General features: G+C 43.3%; 1 protein-coding gene across 1 annotated transcript in view; it reads right to left on the bottom strand.

The window, feature by feature from the left end:
- Positions 1-23,892, bottom strand: part of STAT1 (signal transducer and activator of transcription 1) — a 45,214-nt gene that overhangs the window by 7,163 nt on the left and 14,159 nt on the right. The window contains exons 6-21 of the mRNA XM_039234700.1: positions 23,575-23,664; positions 22,475-22,553; positions 21,281-21,372; positions 18,793-18,944; positions 16,193-16,351; positions 14,511-14,603; positions 12,785-12,844; positions 9,788-9,817; positions 9,607-9,700; positions 8,441-8,482; positions 7,120-7,203; positions 6,606-6,704; positions 5,156-5,291; positions 3,678-3,727; positions 2,873-2,967; positions 1,947-2,092 (exon numbers count right to left, since the gene is read on the bottom strand). Coding sequence (XP_039090631.1) covers positions 1,947-2,092; positions 2,873-2,967; positions 3,678-3,727; positions 5,156-5,291; positions 6,606-6,704; positions 7,120-7,203; positions 8,441-8,482; positions 9,607-9,700; positions 9,788-9,817; positions 12,785-12,844; positions 14,511-14,603; positions 16,193-16,351; positions 18,793-18,944; positions 21,281-21,372; positions 22,475-22,553; positions 23,575-23,664 — 1,501 coding nt within the window. The remainder of the gene's footprint in view (positions 1-1,946; positions 2,093-2,872; positions 2,968-3,677; positions 3,728-5,155; positions 5,292-6,605; positions 6,705-7,119; positions 7,204-8,440; positions 8,483-9,606; positions 9,701-9,787; positions 9,818-12,784; positions 12,845-14,510; positions 14,604-16,192; positions 16,352-18,792; positions 18,945-21,280; positions 21,373-22,474; positions 22,554-23,574; positions 23,665-23,892) is intronic.

Here is a 23,892-nt window from a genome sequence, read left to right on the forward strand (position 1 = left end):
TTGAGCGGACCTGGTAAGAACTAATCACAGTAGAGGATTTACAGCACAGTATGCTGCTTTACTTCTAAACTATAATCCTTTCTTAGAAACAGGACAAATAGGGGCGACTGGGTGGCTCAGTTGGTTAAGCATCTGACTTTCGCTTAGGTCATGATCTCGCGGTTCATGGGTTCGAGCCCCGCGTCAGGCTCTGTGCTGACTGCCAGCTCAAAGCCTGGAGCCTGTTTCCAGTTCTGTGACTCCCTCTCCCTCTGACCCTCCCCTGCTCACGCTGTCTCTCTCTCTCCTAGAAATAAATAAAACATTGAAAAAAAAAAACAACAGGACAAATAAAGGCAGCCATTTACTTGCTGGTAATGCAACAACACTGCATTTATCATTATTTGCTGACATTTTTAACCTGGCAAGGAGAGGTTTATCACACATCTTTAGCAGCCTGAATCTTTAATGATGTATCCACCCACAGCCAGATAAATAGATTCTAATTTGGTCACCTTGGTGCAAGTCATAGAGTAAATTAATAAAAAATACTCTCACTTTCTGGTTGTTTTTCTTTTCAGATTGAAAAATGAAATTTTTTATTGAAATGAATGATGCCAATACATGGAAAACAATTTTTTAAACACGCAAAAAAAGGTCCTATTTATTACTTTTTCTTCTAATCTTTGCTGTAATAAACCAGTGTAATTCACTCATGGTCTTATTCACAGACTTCATTTGACTGCTGCTTCCTAACTGATCCAGAAGCTTGCTTTTGGGCACACACAGTCCAGAGGCTGCTGTTCAGGTGCTCTGGGGACTCTGTTCTACGACATCAGACTACGCGGGCACCATAAGCTAGGTAGCTGGTGCCACCCTACTTCAGCTTTCTGGTTGCCAAGGATGTTCCCCTCCACGGCTGCTGTGCTAGCTCCATCGCTCAGTCAGCAAGGAAAGGCACTCTCTGGGGAGAAGGTGAAAAGGCAGCTTCTAACATCAACTGCCTATCCTGGGCCCTAACCCCAGGTTTCTTGTATTTTTATTTGGAGAAAAAAAATAGAATGAGAAAAGTACCCTATCTTTTTTGCACCTTTCCACGGAAAGCAGAAAAGTCACTGGAATGAAATCAGTTTTTTCCTCCAGTCCCTCAAATAGAGCAAATTATAAGCAACTGAGAAAAGGAACCAGTCTGTCGATATCATTCTTTCATCTCTACTGTTCAGCCTCCCCTCCGAAACCTGTTCCATAACGCAAAGGTGTTTGGAGGCTGTTAGCCACAGATTCATTTGGCCAAACAGTAACCTGAGATAGAGCAGAGACGAACGTGCGCCTGCTCTGTTTGAAGGCAGGGTGGAGGGCTGCACCGGTCCCCAGGATCCCTCACAGAGCTTGCCGGCAGAAATGCTCCCACGTGGGATTCCCCACAGCGAGTCTGGAAGCATGTGCCTGTACAAAGTGGGTTTCCTCCCAAAACTGGTTGCCAGCCATGCTGACTCACATCCTTCATCTACAGTAACAGCCCTGACGAAAACAGAAGAACTTGGCCTTGTCTTTTATTTATTTATTTAAAATGTTTATTCATTTTTAGGAGAGAGAGAGGAGTAGGGGAGGGAGAGAATCCAAGGCAAGTTCCAGGCTCTGAGCTATCAGCACAGAGCCTGATGTGGGGCTCGAACTCACAAGCTATGAGATCATGACTGAGTCAAAAAGTCAGACACCACTGACTGAGCCCCCCAGGCGCCCCTAGCCTTGTCTTTTAAAAACCATCATTTCCATAGCATGTCCCAGGCAGTGACTCACAAATATTCATGGCAATGTATTAAATCCTATCTGGGAGGCTCGGCTCGGGGTAAGGATAGGATCTGCAATTTTTTGTCAAAAGCTCAATATTTGTACAAGTTGATTTGCAGTGATGAGGAAGGGCTTTCGCATTCATGGTGCCGATGGAAGGGTACGCCTTCACTTACCACCTCCATTCTGGGACCGCTCCACCCACGTGAACGTGATGGCGCCTTCACGGCAGCTCTCACTGAACCGCAGCAGGAACGTCCCTGGCTGCTGGTCCTTCAGCAGGGCACGCTCTCGCTCCTTGCTGATAAAGCCCACGATACACCTGGGTGTGCAAAGAGATTGGGGAGGTCCTTTGAGAGTCAGCCAGCTTTTGAATTTTCATGTGAACTTACACGTGAACTTACTGAAACTTGACAAAAGAACACAGGATAAAAATGTGTATTTTAGATGCTTTAAAATCTAATTGACACTTGGGGACGGATTTCACTTATGCCTAAGTCTAAAAAAACTCATTAACACACTGCCAACAGGATGCTATAGGGGATCAATAAATATTGGCTGGGTTAATAAGCCTTTTATGTTCATTTGATGATCTTTTTTTCACTTGATTATTTTTACAAGCCATGAAAATGTTTGAATTTCTACATCTGATATACTAGAGAGAAAATTCAAACAATGTATTTCTATGTTCTAGCGCTTCTGACCAAGTTAAAGCCTTTTGGAAGCCTCAACTGACCCTGGAATAAGTTACATAAAAACAACTTGCCAAGTTAAAAAAGTTTTTCTCCTTTCCTAACAGCAATATAGTAAGTAGGTGCTTAAGAAATTTTTGTTAAATGAGTGAACGCATGAATGCCACTAAAACATTTTTAATTAAATGTTAAAAATACATATACACATACTACAAACTATAAGTTTAATCTTATAAGGTTCCACTATCATGAAGCCCTGAAGGGACAGCCTAGAAGCATCCATTTCTGTGAGATGCACACAAGTCTTATCAAATAATGAGGTTTTCCCAGGTCAGGCCTGTCTCAGCCTTACAGTAAGGAAGTGTGTACTAAAAATACGTTTCAAATATAAATCTATCCGTGGCCCTTACCCATCATTCCAGAGAGAGAGCAGGTGTTTTTTAATGAGTTCAAGGATGCTTTCAATCCAAAGCCAGAAAGGAAAATTTTTGTCATTTATATTTTCCTGCAAGTGTACAAAGGCACACATTAGGGACAAGAAAATTCAAAATACTAACTTACCAGCCCTCTTCCCACCATCGGATTGGATTTTAATTTGCAAAGCCTGCCCAGCTGCCAAAACTAATGCTGTCCCCTCCAGAGCCGCCCCTCTCCTTATCAGCTTGCAGACACCAAGCTCTCTATTTCCTGGGGCAGGCCCTGCTTCCCTCTCTAAACCACAGCGAACCAGCCAGGGAATGACCTCCAGAGTGAACACAGAACAAAGGCTGCCCTCGTACTAGTAAAATCCAGTAGCGTGAGCTTGTCAGCACTGTCTGGTGACCCCAGTGGGGTCTGATTATTCCCTCCAACTGGTCCCGCTGCTTGAGCAGGCTTGGGAAAACTCATCTGGCCCATCAGGCTGTCCAAGCCGGCACAGAGCACACATTTCTCATGAACGGGGCTAAAATGCTGCCAGGCAAGGTACCGGTGTGAGTAAACACGACTCGTTTCAGATACGAAAGAATGTTATCACACACGCAGGCGCTTCCTGTCCGACTCACACTTGGAGACTGACCTCCACTGAAGGAAAGTAAACAACCTGCCTGAGGGGTTCCATGGGCCAGAGACAAGCATGCCAAAATAAGCACACAGTTAAATCACTACTGCAGCAAAAACTACGAGAACAGCAACACGGAGTGAGCACTCAGAGTATAAAACCCAGAGGGCACCCACCTTACAGAACCTCGTCCATGGAATGAGACCATCAGGGCCAGCATTAGGACCTAGCCAAATAAAAATATGCTGTTTCAGGAAACAAAACACTGATTCTGAAGCTTTGGTTACACTGACAGCTCTTGTATTTCCTTTCAAAGAAAAGGGCCAACACCCCAAAGAGAAAGATTGTATGTACGTAGTTGATACTCTCAGACATATTAATGCTAATTAACTGTGCTTTCTGGAGAACCTCTCAATGCAGTATCATCTCCCACTGCCTCCTCCTTCCTTGGCAGGCTCCTTTCCCAGGGGTCCTACAGAGTTCTCTCAGACTTCTAGCCAAGACCAAGATCACCCCTAGGTGATCTATTTAACTAACACTTGGCTTTTCAAGCTTATTTTGGATATCATTTGGGTACTTCCCTCGGCCCTCCTCCAAGTGGGACATGGATTCAGGAGGCTGATGCAAATCAAAAGTCAAGGGAGAGAAACAAAGGGAAGGAAGCCTAGGGGTTACCAGCTACACGAATTAAAGCAGTCCCGGCTGTACGAGGCGGTGAGCCCATCACCTCTCTTTGCAGAGAACCACAAATAAGCCTTTACAGGCAGAAATGATATGTCTTAATTCACATCAAATAAGGAAATGGAACAAGGTGATTTCTTACATCTACTTAAATAGCATAAGACCCTCACTGTGACAGGTCACGAGAAGGCCACTGATGAGAGCTATGTGGTTGGGAGGAGTCTACTGGAATCTGCAATACACACAATTCTGCTGTACAGAAAGCAAATCTGGAAAAAAAAAAAAAAAGCTGCCTGTGGATTTTCAAAGATATAGTTCAGATATTCCCATTCATCCAAGATTTGACCTTGAGACTAGCAGGCCTCGGATCTCCTTTATGTGGAAGACTAATTAATTCATGATATTAGCTCCTGACAGGGAATTATCTATCATGGCCTGGATCCTGCCCATCAGGCAAAACTGCTGCTAGAGGGATGTCACCCTGATGCGGACATGTCTCCATGTACCTGGGCCACCTGAGGCAAGAGTCTTGGGTGTATGCTATGTGGTGGGTGGCCCCAGGACCTTACTTATTATTCTTACTGTGCTGGGTACTTGGTTTTTTTCTCCCCAAGGTTAATAAGACTTCATCTTTCTTATTCATCTTATTTATCTTATCAAGGAACTTCTTTTAGCCACAACCAATGTATTTTATAGAATTCAAAAATATTTCCCTTAGGAAACCTGCTCAGAAATGTGAATATGAGATAATGGGGAAAGGACTCATTTACATCTTTTATCAGGTCTACACCTACTTCCAAGGTGAGCTACGGTCCTCAGTGATCTATAATAATCTCCAGCTGGAAAAGCCCACAATTTTTTTTTTTTTTTGACACTCTTCTACCCTGAACAAAATAGAGAGCAAAGAGGGAAAAGGAACAAACTGAGATATTTTTTATGAATTTCAATTTTTATATACATAAAAAGTCCGTACCAAGTAGCTTTTCTCCCAGCATGTTCAGCTGGTCCACATTGAGACCTCTTTTTGTGACAGAGGAAAATTGCCAACTTAGCACCTCTGAAAGCTGAGCCCATCGTGCACAAGGCGGGTTCAGGAAGAAGGACAGATTCTGGAGAGAAAATACCCAAAATGTAAGGCCATCGGTCATAAACAAGGCACTAAAACATGGATCAGTCTCAAAGTTCAGTTCTGGTTTCTGTGACATACAGTTTTCACAGAAGAGAAACACAGTTGATTCTTGTTGTTTGCAGGTTCACATTTGTGAATTCAACCTACTCATACAAAGTTACTTTAACTCCCAAATCATTACTCATGGCCCTTCTGGGCTCATTTGTGGGTGTGTGGACATATCGATGACTAGAAAGATTTTGGTCACAACACATATGTTTCCAGGAGAGGTCAACCAAAGTGACCCTTGTCAAACAGAGTAACTGCCTTCTTGTTTCAGCTCTCATACTACAAGCAAGTGTCCTTTTTGAGGTCTATTTAGCACCATTTTTTTTTCCTTTTGTGGGTTTTTTTGGTTTTTAAAAATTTCACTTTTGAAAAATGGTCCCAAGTGTAGTGCTGCAGTGCTGTCTGCCGTCTTAACTGCAAGGTGGCCACAAGGCACCTGTCCGGGGAAAGCACGTGCACTAAAGGGGCTTTGTTCAGGCATGAGTCAGAGTGCTGTGGCTGTCCGTTCGATGTTAACCCATAAATATATTTGATGAGGTGTCTTTCAATAGGAAACCCACGTCAACAAGGCCATGTATTGATGGGCTCAGCAGCAATTGCTCAATTTTTGCTAATTCAGGGTTCACAGTGACCTTAAAGAATGTAAGCGCAAACCATAAGAGACTCTTAAATACAGAGAACAAACAGGGTTGATGGGGGGGCAGGGAGAGGGGAAAATGGGTGAAGGGCATGGAAGAGGGCACTTGTTGGGAGGAGCATTGAGTGTTGTATGTAAGCGATGAATCATGGGAATCTACCCCCGAAGCCGAAGGAATTTTTTTTTTATTAAAAAAAAAAAAAGAATGGAAGCCGAAGGAATAACAAGAATCAGCTGTAATTAATCAATAGTGAGTATCCACACTTAAGAATGGAGCAAGCTTAAAAAAAAAAAAAAAGAATAGAGCATGCCTGTTTAGCAGATGTATACATTTAAAAAAAAAAAAAAAGCAATAAATGAGCTCTTCTCCAGTAAGCTTGTAGAAAATCTATTGCCTGAGCTTATTCACATAGAAGGAAAATCATAATTCTCATTTCTAATACGTGCTTCCCTAATTCAGAGTCACTCAAGATCCCTAACAATGTCACTCCAGTTATGTCACTTTTCTCTCAACATCTTGTCTACAGGGGCTCTCTGAGATGTGCAGAAGCTATTAGACCCTGGGGTCTTTGGTTAACACCTATACAAAAGCATGTGTGTTTTCCATACCCTGGGCTCCGTCACCAGCATGTTGTACCACAGGATGGAGGCCCAGCCGCTCGGGAGCTGGCTGACATTGGAGATCACCACGATGGGCAGAGAGGTCGTCTAGAAGAGGACAAAGACCTTGAAATCATCAGAATCACAGAAATATCACCTTTAGACCACTGTGTAACCTCAAAACTAAGCAAAGTGTTTTTGTAAATTTGCATGTATTTTGTATTTGAAAACTAAAAATGTAAAGCTAAGTTCTTTTGTTCATAGTTTATTTTTGTTAGATCTTTCAGTTAAGAAACAAGTGTCCATGCTTTGTATAAAAAGTCAACATAGTACATCTCAAGGTGAATTCAGTTCTCTAGCTTCCTGAAGCATTCAATTAATGTCAAGATAGCATTAGCTGAAAAAGATAATCTTCTTTAGCTATTAAGTAAATGTGTCTAAAACGAAAAATGAGCACAAACAATGCATCTAACAGTTAAAGGTAAAAATAAAGTTTTCCATGTCTGAAGCATGGAAGTCTCACCTCAAGGTCAATGACCAAACCAGGCTGGCACAACTGGGTTTCAAAACTAAGGGAGTGAAGCTCTTCTGTAACGATGAGGGGGCCCTTAAAAGAGAAAGGGAAGAAACAAGGAATATAGTGATTCACACACACATCCTGCAGCTTCCTAACGCACTGCAATAGGCTGCAGGAAGCCTGAACCCCGCCGACTGCCATTCAGAAAAAATTCCCATGTTCAATACCGTATGCCCCAGTTCTAAGGATCATATCTTGGTGTTCTCTCAAAGATAAGACGACTGAAACCATGGCAAGGGTTACAGATTACCAGAAAGAAGTGTGGACAGGGAAACAGCAACTTGTAACGGGTTTATTTGGGAGGTGAAGCTTCCTGGCTCCAGCCCTGCTCTGCCCACTGCCGCAGGGCAGCCTGAGGCAGCCAGGGTTGGAAAGATGGGGCTGGAAAGCGAATGCATCCCAGGTGTGATTATTTACTGGAAGGACTGACTTGCATAAGCCTGGCAGGTCATGAGTCCTTGGTTTAGGTAGAAATATGACACAGTTCTTGAAGTGCCTTGCTACACACGATCACCTGCAGGCAGCACGACGACTTAGAACCAGAGAGGAGCAGCTGCTACCTGCGCTTTCAAGAGAAAGTAAGCCCTCAGGAGGTCACAAAGAGAGTAGAGATCAAAACCAGGGCTAGACAGCGCATCTCTGCGCTGCCCTGGCGGAGGCCTGTCCCACTCTGCCACAGGAGTGCTACTGGCTGTGGTGCGGAAGTGCGGCGTGCTACATGGGCACAAAGGCTGAAAACGTCCCAAACCTCTGTCCGTAGTACATTTCTGAATATTACATTACAAATTTAATTCCTCAAGGATCTGGCTCTGAAAAGGAAACTTATGAAAAGACCATCCCACCGGGCAGGGAACGCATGGAGAAACAGCCCTCTCTCCGCACCCCATTTTCAGCATGGGAGTCCTCAAACCAGCCTCTAGTTCCAGCTCAGACGGGAATTCCCAGGAACCTTTAGCAAAATCCTACAAACTTCCCATGACTCACTTTCTCCTCCTGTGAAATGTGAGGAGCACAGAAACCCAGGATACCTGTTCCCTGGTGCTGTGCGGGTCCAGGAGTCGCATGCAAAATCTTCTGACAACCACAAAGCACGAATGCACTGCTTTTACTGCTACCACGGACATACTGTGTCCTAAACCTCATTCACTGCTCTTTCCTGCTGGGTCTGAACCCCTCTTTGAGACATCCCCGGCCACCAGGGGTACTGAGCCAACCTCCCTGGACAGACCTGCTGGTTAGAGACCATTCACAACAGAGAAAGACTCACCTCATTAGTTCTGGTGCCAGCATTTTTCTGTTCTTTCAGTTGCTACAGAACAAGAAACCATCTTAGTAAACAGCATGATAATAGTCACAGTTGCTATTTTCATCTACAAACAAACCAAAGTCAAGACTTAGAAAGAATAAAGGATGTGAAATTATTTTCAGGCTGCAGAACAAGATATGAAATGGCCCTTATGTGGGCCCAGGAGCCTAAGTGCCTTTTTCCAGAAGCCTGACATGACACGGTATGAACACCAGAGTTTGGAAGGACCCCGGGGAATCACATCTTGCTCCCTTCCCCCAGGCAACCTTTTCCAAATAATGCCCCTTAAACTTCATCAGTTGTTTCATGGCCCCCAGGCTCAGGGCATAGCTAAAACTGCCCTCAAAAGGACTTCAATCCCTAAGGTTCTAAGGAAGCACTCTGGAACCCCAAGAGCAGCTCTGGGCACCCTCAGACTCCTGAGTCTCAGTGAGGCTCTCCCATGAGGTCCAGCTTCACGAACTGTGAGCTTGCTGGCTTACAAAATGGTTGCCAATGAAAAAGCTGCAGGTTCCAGCCCAAGGCTCCCTGGGTGAGGTGCCCTCCCTCCCAGGGCGCGATGCCAACACACCGTCACAAGTCACAACAACCAGCAGCTTCCCACGGAGGCAGGCAGACAGGCACGGCCCGCTTAGAACCCCTGCTGGATCCCTACCCCCGGAGGAATGGGCCCCCCTCCTCCGGAAACAAAGCAGTGGAGGCAGTGGTTGTGGGCAAGACCGCCAGGAAGGAGGGTGTGAATCCTGAGGTTGGCCACACTCCGAGCTGCCAGGACGTGGGAGCAGTAATAAATCCTGAGGAAACTGCAGGAGTCTAGAGTGAGCAAGGTCGCAGAGGCACCGAGAACAGATAATTTGTGCGTACACTGGTTTATGATATATGTTACCGAGACAGTTACACCCCGAAGAAGTATCTCTGGGGGAGAGACTGGCAGAACAGTTCTGGGGCAAGGAGGAGGAACAAGGGTCCCCCACGTGCTGGTGAAGTCACCAGCCACAAACTCCAGGAAGCCCTCTCCTATACGGGGTGCTATCTACATCGCACCGTGAACCGAGTGCCAAGGCACTGAAAATAAAGTCCTAGCACGCCAGACACAGCATAAAACACAGAAAAACTGGTTTCCCTACCAGGTGTCGAAATTCAGCTGCCAGACTTCCATTGGTGGACTCCTCCATGTTCATCACTTTCGTATGTGTGCCCAAAATGTTGAATTTTCTAAATCTAGAATAGAACATACAGAGTAGAAATACTTACAAAGGCTCAGAACTACTAAAGATTGTAAAATATAGTACAAAGTACTTGACATACCCTTTTACTGTATTTCTCTCGTTCACATCTCTGGAAAAAAAAAAAACATATACACTGTCACGAATGTGTAAATTCTGAAATGAGCTTTAACAAAAATATAAAAGTATATGTATAAGTAAAAGATCAACACGAAATCTACACCTGTGGGTATTCTGCCATTTCATTCACTTCCTCCCTCCCTCAATCAACCTACACTAACTCTGTCCAGGACTGCGGAGTGACTTGCAGCCAATAACCTCTCCAGGCCTCACATTTCTCATCTGTACAATGTGGTGCCAACAGTACCAACCTTACAGGATTTGGCGAGGGGTAAGCTAGATAACGGGTAAAAGAGCACAGAGCACACTGGCCATAAATGTTAAGTCATCTACAGTTGAAGCTATTTCCTGAGCAATCACATACCCTGTGTGAGGCATGTGGGCTACGCACTGGGGCAGCAGAGCAGCCTCTGCTCTTAGAAAACTCAAGGGAACTTCCAATGTGATAGCAGAAATCTTCTTTTTATTCTCTACTATCTTTAATGCTTTTATGAGAGTACAAGTGTCGTCGACTCTGGATCTGGAGTTCTCTCTTGTCCAGCAAGAGAGTGGGATGCAGGTTTGAAAATGTGAGAGAGGCTAATGTCTGGGCGGAGACAAGAGCCCAAAGGGTCCTTGTTCCGTATTTATTAGGATCAGAAGGCTTACGAGCGTGATGGGCGTGCACAGAGACACAATGAAACTGTGAGCATCAATTCATAGGCATGAGGGAAAGGGGGGTTTTGGAAATATGCGGTGTTAGGAGTTTGGGTCAATACAAAACAAGATTCTGGTGCTGGGTGGAAGGTTGTTTACAGCAAATATGAGGCCCCACCTCTCTTTACCTAAACCGGCCTAGGAGACAAGAAAGACAGGGCATGCTACCTCAGGGTCAAGAAGGCATCTTTCTTTTGCTAATTAGTTCCACTCTGGACAACTTGGCTCCACTGTGGTCTATAGTCCTATTTACCTGTTTACCTAATTCGGTCCTTTGTTTCCTGTGAAAGCAGCTTTCTGCTACTCCTTTACCTTTGTCCTATACTGGGTGCCTCTGCCCCGTTTGTCCTATAGTGGGGGCCTTTGCCATTTACCTAATCTTATTTACCTAATCTTATTTACCCAAACTTGGGTGTCTTCATCCTATGGCTTTCTAATTCTTTATGCCTTGTTAACCCATCAGTGCCAGCTAAGGGTTACTCCCCACATACAAGAATAGTCAATTATTTGGGGAAAGTGTCAAATTTAAAATTTAAATCTGAGGTTCAATCTTGAGCAACTTTGCCTCTTCTATAAATTTAGTGAGTACACAGTCATATTCCGGACTACCCATGTATCTGTGAGGCACAGGCACAGATTAGAAATCATCAGTATGCTCACAGTTCCATGAGTTAGCTTCCTTTCCTATCTCAACTAGAAATTCAACATTTCTGTGACTGACAATCACCATTAGCTATGCAAGTGACCATTTTCCCCAGTTTTAAAAAAGAAAAAAAAGAATTTGAAATAAAGGGAACAGTGTGACTCAAAGCTGCCTTGTCAGAGCTAAGAAGAAAACTCAGAGCTGGAACAGAGAGAAAAGACAAAAGAGCTATAACACAGCAAAAGAGAGACTGAGATAGAGCACAGTGTGATAAATGTAACAGCCATAAAATCTCTGCCACACTTCCTTTCAAGACACTGAGTGTATTTCCCTGGCCCTTGAACTTCAGGCGACTCTGACTTGGTTTTGCCAATAGAGTGGATGAGAGGGATGCTGCACAAGCTCCAAGGCTTGCCCTAACAGGCCTCACATGCTGCTATTCTTACCCACCTGGGATGCTGTCACTACGCAATAAAGCCCCAGCTAGCCCTTGAGAGCCCCATGGAGAAGGGCTCGGTTATCCCAGCCAGGACCTTAGACATGTAACAAGCCCATGCTGGACCGCTCAGCAACAATCAAGCTGGTCCAAAACACCTACAGCTCACAGAAAAAGAGAAAGAATAACTTTTTGGGTTTTAAGCCACTAAGTTCAGGGTGATCTATTAGGCAGCAAAAGCTGATACAAAGAGAAACTACAGACGATGAACAGGGCACAAACTCTAAGAAAGAACATTGTTACAGAGCAGAAAGCTAGAACACCAGAGGAAAATGACTTGGATTGTCATAAATGGTCTTGAGACTTGCTAAACCAGTATGTTACACACAAAAATATTAAATGTATCAAGGGTGGGGCAGAGAGGGGAGCCAGTGGCTAGGTGGGTGCTAGTCCAGGTCGAGGTTCTAAGGGCAAAATGGGAAGGGGGTGTTCCATTTAGACCCCCATGAGAGATCCTGCCCATTCCCAGGTCCCTACAGCCCAGAAGAGACAAGGGTGGACCCAGCAGATTCCACACAGTCCCCACAAAATGCTGTCAATTCATTCCACAAACAATTCCACAACTGGCTGCAGAATCACTGCAGCCTCCAGAATCTTCAGCCTTGTGTTTGATCACAGCCCCTCCTCCTCCAGGGCTGGCCTAGGAGGGAGCAGCGGTAGTATGCATATGCGAGACTTGGTCATTACAAGCTCATACGCATAAAATACACTCATTCTTTTGTTCATTTATAGTCTAAAAAGGCACCAGCATGTTATCAGCTCTAGGGGAAGCTCCCAATGTCCAGAATGGAAGCTACCAATTTAAATCTTCTAAGATCACTTAGGGGGGCCTGGGTGGCTCAGTTGGTGAAGCGTCTGACTTTTGATTTCAGCTCAGGTCATGATCTCATGGTTAGTGAGTTTGAGCCCTGGGTCGGGCTCTGTACTGACAGTGCACAGCCTGCTTGGGATTCTGTCTCTGTCCCTACCCTGCTTGTGCCCTCTCTCAAAACATATAAAAAATAATTTTTTCTAAATCTCCTAGGATCACTTATAAATAACTCTAGTGTATCTGTCTATATTTGGTTAACAAAACCAGCATTTCAATAGTGTATGCATATTAGATAATATTAAAGATAGCTTACTTATCAAATAAGACTTTGACTTTCAAATTATAATTCAGCTCTTGCAGTTTCACCAACAGTCTGGAAAGAAAAATAAATGTCATTATCACTTTAAAAAATTATTACAGTTTATTTATATGTCAATTCCCTATTGGTAAAGGTTTCACCAATCCCCACTCCCTCTAGTTATTACAAACAATAGAGTCAACATCCATGTATGTTTGCTTGGAATATTTTCTAATTGTATTTGCCAACTAAATTCCTAGCTGTGGAATTGCTGGGGCAAAACTGTAACACTAAATTCTGATAGAAAGCAGCACTGATGTTACATTCCCACCAAACGGGAGTGAGGGTACCTGCTTCCATATACAGCCTTGCCAACACTGGGTTTTATCAAGATTTCTACTTTTGGGACAATTATATGGGTAGAAAATAGCAAATATGCTTTTTACTAAAACTTGTGACGAATGTTTGTTCTCTTGGGAAAAAATACGAACTCTTACCCATAATCAGGAAAAACAGGTTAACATCTATGGTCATGCTAGGGGGGTGTAGAAAGACGGAAGGAATGTGGGGCTAAGATGTGTGCGTGTCTTCTCTGATAAGCTACAGACCTCAGGAAGGAGCCCCTCTGGTCTGCTCCTTAGAGGGGGCAGGCAGATAGGTCTAGATTTCTATTGTCCCTTCTGGCTGTGACTTCCCAGCCCCCGTGGGTGCCTGAGTGTGGTGCTGTAAGACCAGCAGCCAGGAAGCAGCAACTGGGGACCTTGCTGACAGCATCCCAGGAAAGAGAACTAAGGCCGACTCTGAAGGCCAGTGCAGCTCTTCAGAGTCCAGCTGCTCACGAGTAGAAGGCTAGCTAAATAAACTTGCCACTCAACAGAGAAAGGAGAGTCATGTTCTCACATGGGAACACTTCTATAATTTCTTATTGAGCAGAAAAATGGCTGAAAAACATGTATAGCAGAATCCTTATTTTTAAAAATAAAATACTGTATGTTATATTATGTACATGTATATGCATGTGTATCTATGTATAAAAACATATATATATGTACATACACATACACACACATAAATGTATGCATGTATTTGTATAGACATGGACAGAAATCTGGAAGGACGGACACTAGGCTGTTTACCATGGTGGTCTACAGATACTTAGATAACAGACAACTCAGAAAAACTAATGAAAACTATGAACCCATTCACTAGAAAAACATACGTGTCATGAGTCCATATTCACACACACCACATATGGTTGCAGGGGTATGCAAAGCTCAGGTTACAAGCTTATACTCAGGAGGGTGTGAAGCTGCTGGGAACCGTTACTCTCTATTATATGCAGTTCTGCAATTCTGAGTTCCTTTCTACAGGAAACACACATTACATTTATCACGGGGGTAAAAAATCAGGTGTGTGTCCATATATATCTGTTATGGTTCTAGTTTTAATAGTAAAGACAGACTCAGATATTCTAAATAAGAACTCACATTGAAATGCCTACTACAGGGGTGCCTGGCTGGCTCAGATGGAGGAGCGTGCGGCTGGTGATCAAGGGTCATGGGTTTGAGCCCCACATTAAGTGCGGAGATTACTTAAATAAATACAACTTAAAAAAAACAGAAACGCCTACAGCAAAACTGCCTCCTCTAAAGCACCCTATTCGACCGTGTCGTGCGTGAAGGAAGTGAGGAATGCAAACTTCATGGCAGAAGGCGCAATGATCCCATCTTTTCTTGATTACCTCAACTTCACAGTGAACTGGACCCCGGTCTTCAAGACTAGTGGCCTCTGCGGATGAGTTGGCATGCAAGGCTGTCTTTCCACCACAAATGAGCTGTAAATTCCAAGCAGAGTGCAGATTAGTACTTCCATTAAGGCTGAGGCAGTACAAATTATTTTCCCTACACAGGAGAGGGGGTTAGAGGGCACAAGCTAAAACTCGGTTTGGAAGACTCCAACGAGTTGATACATAAAGTGAAGTTTGCTAGTCAGTACAGAAATCCCCACACCAAATTTACACTCAGCAATATCAGAGTAGTTGTAGTGACCTGTAATACCTTGACTTGGGTTATGTTCATTTACGAATTTACACGAAGAACCAAATGTGCTAACCAGACTTAGTGTGGTGATCACTTTGCAACATATACAAATATCATGATGTTGTACACCATTACCTAATGTAATGCTGTATGTCCACTGTACTCAATTTAAAAATAACAATTTTAAAAATAAAAAGAAATTTTACTACGGTTGAAAATGAACCTTGTAACACACTGCTTACTAAATGGAAATGGGTATTTTGGTATCCTTTGGAAAACTGTTCTTCTAGTAAAATTGTTCAGTAATACTTATTACCTAATAAACATTTTGAAGCATTAATTTTCATTTTAAAAAAGATCATATTTGCATTCCAAAACCCAAGTAAATAAATATCCTTGATTATTTCAAAACAATAGCACTGAGGCATTCCTGTTAGGACATGAGCCACATGTCAAGTTAACATGAAGACAAAATTGCAATATGAACTCTATTCATCTACCCAGTGCCATTTATTCACCTACTAAGTATATTTGAAACACCTGACCGTGGGCAAGGCACTGTCCTTGTGGGGGACAAAAAGATGACAAAAGCTTATCTCTGTCTTCCAAGAACTTCCCAATTTATGTCACAGATAACAGAAATACATACTTAAGTACATAATAAATCCAGGATAGGAGAAGAATGAAGATCTCAAAGGGAGGTAACATATTTGGGAATTCTGGAAAGATTGCATGATTAGATATAAGCTGAAACTATCAGGATAATACAATTTTGAGATGAGGTTCAAGAGAAAGGTGGAAGAAACAGGAGAGGCATGGCCAAGTGACTGTATGTGGTGGGCACGAGGTCTGCCTGGAAACGAGGTGCGTGCGGAAGCTCACTCTGCAGCAGCCAGCTGGGACTGTGGACATAGTACTGTGGACATAGTGGACATAGGGTGGAGGGGCTTCACCTGGATGGCAGGTGACAGACAGCCAGGCTGAACTCTGCTCCGGAGAGCACAGGGTCACAGGGACTAGGGAGCAGGGGGCTGAGAAGAGAAGCACTTGAGAGGTGACCATGTACGAGTTTTGCAGACAGGACGTGACAGCCTGAGATATGATGAGGCCTCGGTGTGGGAAGGAGGGGACACCAGGGTAGACTCGATAGGTCTTGGCACAGGCTGACCCCAGGGGAAGGACAAGGAGTAAAACTGACAAGCCACCAGGCTAGGTGGCCACAAGAATGAAAAGCCAATGGCACAGACAGGAATTTGGGAAGAGGTGCCTGCCCTAAAAAATTTACATTAACCTATTAAACCCTTCTAAATGATCTGAATCACTGCAACATTCTCCCCTGAGTAAAATCATCGCAGAAGACACAAACCAACCTCCCTCAAGTTACCTCTGAATGAGCTGCTGGAAGAGGTTGAAGGTGCGGTCCCATAGCCCTTGTTTGTTTTTTGTGATAGGGTCGTGTTCATAGGTGTATTTCTGTTCCAATTCCTCCAGCTTTTTAAGCTGCTGGCGAACCTGCTGCAGACTCTCGGCAACTATGGTGAACCTGGGGAGGGACATGACCGGGGTCTCAGTTGGAAGCCATCTTAAAGTAGACTGGATTATAATAAGTGGGTTTTATAGGCAACACATGATGTTATCTGTGTGGCCACACTCTGCCAGGAAAAACAGAGAACAAGGTTCATCTTGGTGTTCAAGGGCAGTTATTCAGGGAGAAGAAACCAATGGGCACTGACCAATTACAGCCCAGATCAAAAGCCTCCCTACACTTCAAGATGGACCTGAGGAGATGGGGCACGGTGGGCGCGGCCCGCTGGGGATCTGTGACTTCCACTGACCTGTAAGATAATCGGGATTTAAAGGGACAGGGGGATGAGGGGGACAGAGGCAGAGGACACAGGAAAGCAGACTCCCCAGTGATGTAAGGAGCCCACAGGCCCCGGGTAGGAGGAGATGAGGGAACCACGGTCATGGTTTCACTGAACTGAAAGGAGAAGGCAAAATGCTCAATCCAGATGCTCAAAATATAAGCCAAGGAGGAAACCAGCGATTGCTTTCAGGTTCCTCCTTCCTGACAGTAAAGTGCCTCTGAGCCAAGTCGGGTTGTGGGACTGTCAGCCTGACGAGCTGAAGTAATGACAGAAGAAAATCTTCTCCCAGCAAAATACCTCTCCTTCACTTCACAGTTCCATTTCCCGAATGTAGGTCAAGGTACCCAGAGAGCAGGCCCCCACCATGAAAGAAGGCAGGCTGATGGTGGGCGGGCAAGTTTCAGGCAGATTCTCACCCAGTGCTTCCCAACATTGTGCAGGCCATGGCACACATGAGAAAATGATAGTCTGTGGACAGCACAGAGGGGGACTCTGGAGGGCACCTGCGGCTCTGGAAGAGGCTCCTTGTGACCTAAATGAGCACTAGGGAGCTACTGACAGCCCAGGGCCTCGTTGGGTAGCAGGAGGGCTGGGGTCAGTGCCCCTCCAGGCCCATGGGGGCACACTGGGGTAGGAAGCTCTGTTCTTACCAGAGCTTCTAACCACAAGAAATTTGGAATATGAGCAGGCAATTCACAGAATAAAAATGAATGACTGAAAATTAATTGTGAATTTTTTTTTAAGTAGCAATTCAGAGAACCTCCCAAGATCTCTGGTCCTTGGCCCTTGGAAATTGTTCTAGGCTACCATCCCCTCATCTCCTCTCTGATCCAGTCATCCACCCATTCTGGTCTGCCGGCCCTTCCTGGGACGACACTAACATGTTCTTAGCCGCCCACCTGGCCTTTCTGTCTCTAGTCTATCCTCCCAACTGCTGCCAAAGTGACCTTTTGAAGTAAAACAAAAATAAAACAGAGAAGTAAATCTCCACCTAAGCAAAAAGCCTGCCTGGCTCACCAGCACCCACTGGACAAAGGCCCATTCCTAGCACCACGTCAGAGTCTCCACAACCAGGCTCCAGCTTCTTGCCACCTCCACTTTCTTCCTATCCTCCCCGGCACCCTGCTCTCCAACCATCCGATACGGGTACTGCAGGCCCCCACTTATGCCCAGCCACTCCTCTCCTCTGCCCCAGTCATGCTGGTCTCCTCCCTGGTCTCCATGAAGTACTCCTCTTCACTCTCTAGAGTCTGTGTAAGACCACTTCCTCTCAGAAACCTTTCTTGCTGACTCCTTCCCTCATCTTTCACAGAACTCTGGACAGACCTTTGTTAGAGCACTGGTAACATTCTACTGCGCAGAATGATGACATCCACCTCCCACCTCCACACTGTGAGCTCCTTACTGGTAAGGACCAAGAACCATTCATCATTGTGTTGCCAGGTACTACCCCAGGGCTGGGCATAAGGCATTTAATAAGCGTTTACTAGACGATGACCAAATGAACAGTCCACGACAAACTATGATTTCATGGAAGCCTGGAAAATGTCTCATGCTATTTTGTTTTTAATAAAACATCAAGGGTCAAGTTGTTAAATTTGTTTATGTGACGGCTACATCACCAGTGTTTTGGCACAAATGACACGTCACATAGTACACATATAGAAGGGAGAGGAGTGCTCCAAGCCAAGCAGAACATGGCTGAACTTGGCCACATGTGTGAAAAACGTGTGCTTTGCAAGTGACTATTTCCAGGGCAAGAGGAAGCTGGACTATATCAAACTCTAAACCAAAGGTTGTTTTTTTTTTTTTTTAATTTTTTTTTATTTTTAATGCTTTATTCATCTCTGAGAGAGAGAGAGACAGCGTGATCAGGGGAGGGTCAGAGAGAGAGGGAGATACAGAATCCAAAACAGGCTCCAGCACAGAGCCCTATGTGGGGCTCGAACCGAGGAACCTGAGATCATGACCTGAGCTGAAGTCAGACGCTCAACCGACTGAGCTACCCAGGCACCCCTCTAAACCAAAGTTTTGATAGGGTTCTTTCACTAACTACAACTCGAATGTGCACTTCATGAGTTCCTGGGGTTAGCCAGACAGCTTTGGAGAATCTTACCAGTTTTGCAGTTGATCAAGACAAGCATTGGGGGGTCCCCCAATACAGGCACTCTGCTGTCTCTGCTTCCACTCCACCAGTTCATCATTAATCAGGGCCTTCTGGGTAAGTTCAGTGATGTTCAACAACTCTATTATTTTGTGAACTACTTCCTAAAGAGAGAGGAAGAAGCAAAGTAAGTTCATCTTTACTCACTGAATTTAAAAACATTTTTAGGGGCGCCTGTGTGGCTCAGCTGGTTAAGCGTCTGACTTCAGCTCAGGTCATGATATCACGGTTTGTGAGTCTGAGCCCCACATCGAGCTCTCTGCTGTCAGCGCAGAGCCCACTTCAGATCCTTTTCTCCCACTCTCTGTGCCCCCCCCTGCTCACTCACACACACTTTCTCTCTCAAAAATAAACAAACATTCAAAATATTTTTTTAAAAACAAATGCAAATATCCCAATTGGGGCTCTAAGCCAAGTGATTGTAAAAATAATAATTCTTCCTCAGTCCTAGCATCAGCAATCAGACAATGAAATGAAATAAAAGACATCAAAATTGGCAAAGAAGAAGTCAAACTTCCACTTTTTGTAGACGACATGATACTCTACACGGGAAACCTGAAAGACCCTACAAAAAGGCTGCTAGAACTGATATATGAATTCAGCAGAGTCACAGGGTACAAAATCAATGTATAGAAGTCAGGTGCATTTCTATACACCAATAATGAAGGAACAGAAAGAGAAATCAAGAAATTGATCCCATTTACAATTGCACCAAGAACGTAAAATACCTAGGAATAAACCTTTCCGAGGATATAAAAGATCTGTAGGCTGAAAACTATAGAAAACTTATGAAGGAAATTGAATAAGACACAAAGAAATGGAAAAACATTCCATGCTCACGGACTGGAAGAACAAATATTGTTAAAATGTCAATACTTCCCAAAGCAATCTGCACATTCAGTGCAATCCCAATGATTGGTATTGGCACAAAAACAAACACATAGATCAATGGAATCGAACAGAGAATTGGACCCACAAAGATATGGCCAACTAATCTTTGGCAAAGCAGAAAAGAGTATCCAATGGAAAAAAGACAGTCTCTTTAGCAAATGGTGCTGGGAGAACTGGACAGCAACATGCAGAAGAATGAAACTAGACTACTTTCTTACACCATACACAAAAATAAACTCAAAATGGATAAAAAACTTAAATGTGAGACAGGAAACCATCAAAACTCTAGAGGAGAAAGCAGGCAAACAACCTCTTTGACCTCAACCGCAGCCATTTCTTGCTCAACACATCTCCAAAGGGAAGGGAATTAAAAACAAAAATGAACTATTGAGACCTCATCAAGATAAAAAGCTTTGCATTGCAAAGGAAACAATCAACAAAACTAAAAGGCAATTGACAGAATGGGAAAAGATATTTGCAAATGACATATCAGATAAAGGGTTAGTATCCAAAATCTATAAAGAACTCCCCAAACTCAACACCTGAAAAACAAATAATCCAGTGAAGAAATGGGCAGAAGACATGAACAGACACTTCTTCAAAGAGGACATCCAGATGGCCAACAGACACATGAAATGCTGCTCAGTGTCCCTCATCATCAAGAAAATACAAATCAAAACCCCACTGAGATACCACCTCATGCTGGTCAGAGTGGCTAAAATGAACAAATCAGGAGACTACAGATGCAGGCGAGGATGTGGAGAAATGGGCACCCACCTACACTGTGGTGGGAATGTAAACTGGTGCAGCCCCCCTGGAAAACAGTGTGGAAGTTCCTCAAAAAATAAAAATAGAAATACTCTATGACCCAGCAATAGCACTACTAGGAATTCATCCAAAGGGGTACAAGAGTGCTGATGCATAGGGACACCTGTACCCCAATGTTTATAGCAGTGCTCTCAACTATAGCCAAATTACGAAAAGAGCCTAAATGTCCACCAACTAATGAGTGGATAAAGAAGATGTGATTTATATATAGAATGGAATACTACTTGGCAATGAGAAAGAATGAAATCATGCCATTTGCAGCAACGTGGATGGAACTGGAAGGTATTATGCTGAGTGAAATAAGTCAGTCAGAGAAAGAAAGATACCATATGTTTTCACTCATATGTGGATCCTGAAAAACTTAACAGAAGACCATGAGGGAAGGGAAGGGGAAAAAATGGTTACAGAGAGGAAGGGAGGCAAACTATAAGTGACTCTTAAATACAGAGAACAAACTGAGGGTTGATGGGGGGTGGGGGAGAGGGGAAAGTGGGTGATGGGCATTGAGGACAGCACTTGGGATGAGCACTGGGTATTGTATGTAAGTGATAAACCATGGGAATTCTTCCTCTATTATATTATAATATACTATAATTATATTAAGAATTATAATATTATATACTTAATATTAGGTATTATAATTCTTCCTCTATTATAAACTTCACATCCATTATTTACAGTTTGTGACAAAAACATGTTATTCTGGAAAATGAATCACTACCTTCCTCTTACTGTCAAGCATTAAATACATCTTCTTGATTAACATCTGTTCTTGTTTCTGATCATTCTTTGCCACACCATTGGTTTCATGTTCTGTGAATTGGGAGAGATGACAGATAAATACAAATGTAAAAAAAAACAAAAACACAAAAATAACTAAATCCAAGATTCACAAACACTTAGAAGAAATATAATCCACGTGCTGACGATAGATCAAAGTTTGCTCTTCAGTTTTAACTGAACAAAACAAGAAAAATGTCCTAAGAATAAAAACTGACAGACTGAAATAAAGTACACTTGTTTTCAATGACTCATGGAACCTGGAAACAGTACCATCTGGTTCTTAAGTCACTGCCAGAATATTATCAAAATGCACATAAATGACAAAATTCAAAATCTCATATAAAGAATTTACACAGAGCCTATCTGTAGCTTTGGAAAAGAAGTATTAGGAAGTAGTAGTTGAGGTTCCTTTCTCTCCTACTGTTCCTCAGATTACACTAATCAGCTCTCCAGATTAACCTTGGGTATTGTCCAAATGGCAGCGAGGGTTACAGCAGTGCCTAACATATTTTACACATACATCCTTTTGGGTTCTTTTCAGTTGATGGCTTGTCATCATCAAAAACAAGCAACAACAAAGTAGACCAAAACTGATTTAAAACATTAAGAGCAATGCTAAATTTCTCTGCAGAGTATCCACATGGAGTTGCAACGTTTGAAGAAGCTTCCGGGATTTGCACAGGGAAACCCATACACCTATCAGTCTATGTCCATCAGTGGGCCAGGTACAAGGAAGTACAGTGAATAACACATAACCAGTGGTTATCAACTGGGGGTGGTACTCCCCCGCCCCACCCCCACCCCCACAGAACATTTTGCAACGACTGGAGACGGTTTGGTTGTCACCACTGGGGAGTAGGGAAATAGTTCTACTGCCATCTGGTGGGGAGAAGTCAGGGATGCTGCTAAACGGTTCATGCACAGGACGGCCCCTCACAACAAAAAATTTATCAGGTTCAAAATGTCAACAGTACAGAGGTTAAGACCCTGGCTTGGGTCATCAAGAAGCCAAGACTAGCAATTCAGAGTCATAAAACATTTGGTAAATATGAAGACATACTTGTCTTCTTTATCTAGTGTAAACAGAAAAAAAAGATAGCCAACAGGCACTGCTTTCTATGTTAACTCTTACCTCTGTTCTGCAAGGTTTTGCACTTAAAGTCATATTCATCTTGTAAGTCTTCTAGGGTCTTGATTTCATGCTCTATACACTACAAATAAAAACATAAACAGGTTTTCCACCAATCTGCTTCCAAAGACTTTAGGAAACAGATTACTGTTTCTATAGGACCCAGAAAATCATGGTAACAATCCAGCTCCCTCAAAGATGGATTCAATTTGCAAAATTCTAATCACATACAGAATAATTTCTATCTCCTTAATAAGTATGTAGGAACTTTTTTTAAAAAGGAAAACATATGGCTATTTCCAAACTGAGCTTACTTGATTTCTACTTTAATGAAGTGTTTTCCTAGAAGGCTGCAGGATAAAGTTGCTTCAAAGAATATGGAATTCAGAAAGGCACTCTTGAAGCACAAAGTCAAATCCACATTGGGGTGACCCATACCCAGATGAGACTGCACCTCTCAGCTAGAAGGCCTTTCCCACAGATACAGGCTGGGTATAAAGCAAGAACCCTTATCCCTTCCCTCCAGTTAGCTCTCAGAGTAGAGGGGGGTGAACACAGGCCACCAAGGGCACCAAAGCAGCTCTCTGCTTCCATATTATCTTACAGATTTTATTTTAAAATTGTTGTGGATATTTTATTCTAATCAGAAATGTATCAGAATTTCTTTCAAGTGAAATGTTTTTGTTCCCTTTTCAAGTCCTAGAATAAAACAGGTGCTTGAAAAGAATGGGCTGTGTTCATCCTGGGGCTCTGTGTAATCCCAGGAACACCCCAAATTTGAGAAGCACAGACTTAAAGGCTATTTAGAGCAAGAGTAGCAACATCTAATTTATTGTGTGATGGGGCAAAGTCGAAAGTTCCTGCACAATCTCACAAGGAAGAAAGAGATAAGCTCAACGTTTGGAAGTTACAACAGGGGCCATAAATCTCTCTGCTCATTGGTTTAACCAATGTGTTTACTTATGATTTGGAACTTCAGGAAAGCTTTTCTCTCAACTATTTAAAAGACTGAAATTAGTTACCACGTTTACATTTGAGCAATCAAAACCTTCTTCCTTTACAAAAAGTTAGAGGCTAAATGTATAAATTTACTCAATACTCACCATAACTTTATCCTTCACATTTCTGACTTTACTGTCAAGCTCTTTCTGTTTGTCTAACATCACAGTGCTCTGAATATTCCCCGACTGCGCCTGTAATGGGAGGTGCGTGGTTAGCAACTATCATTTCTTTTGGCAAATTTACCCGCTGCTTACTCTCCAAAGTCAAGTCCATACCCTGTGTTCTTACCTACCTCCCAGACCTTTCAAAACCTCCTACAAGCTTCCCACATGAGTACTGACAAGAAAGAGCTCAGTTCTCAAGGCCCTGGAAAATGCTGACAAGCTGTTAAAGAGTCTACAGAAAGACTAGGCTCAATT

This window comes from Hyaena hyaena, unplaced genomic scaffold, assembly GCF_003009895.1.
Source record: "Hyaena hyaena isolate Hyena2069 unplaced genomic scaffold, ASM300989v1 scaffold_92, whole genome shotgun sequence".
In the NCBI taxonomy this organism is placed as follows: domain Eukaryota; kingdom Metazoa; phylum Chordata; class Mammalia; order Carnivora; family Hyaenidae; genus Hyaena; species Hyaena hyaena.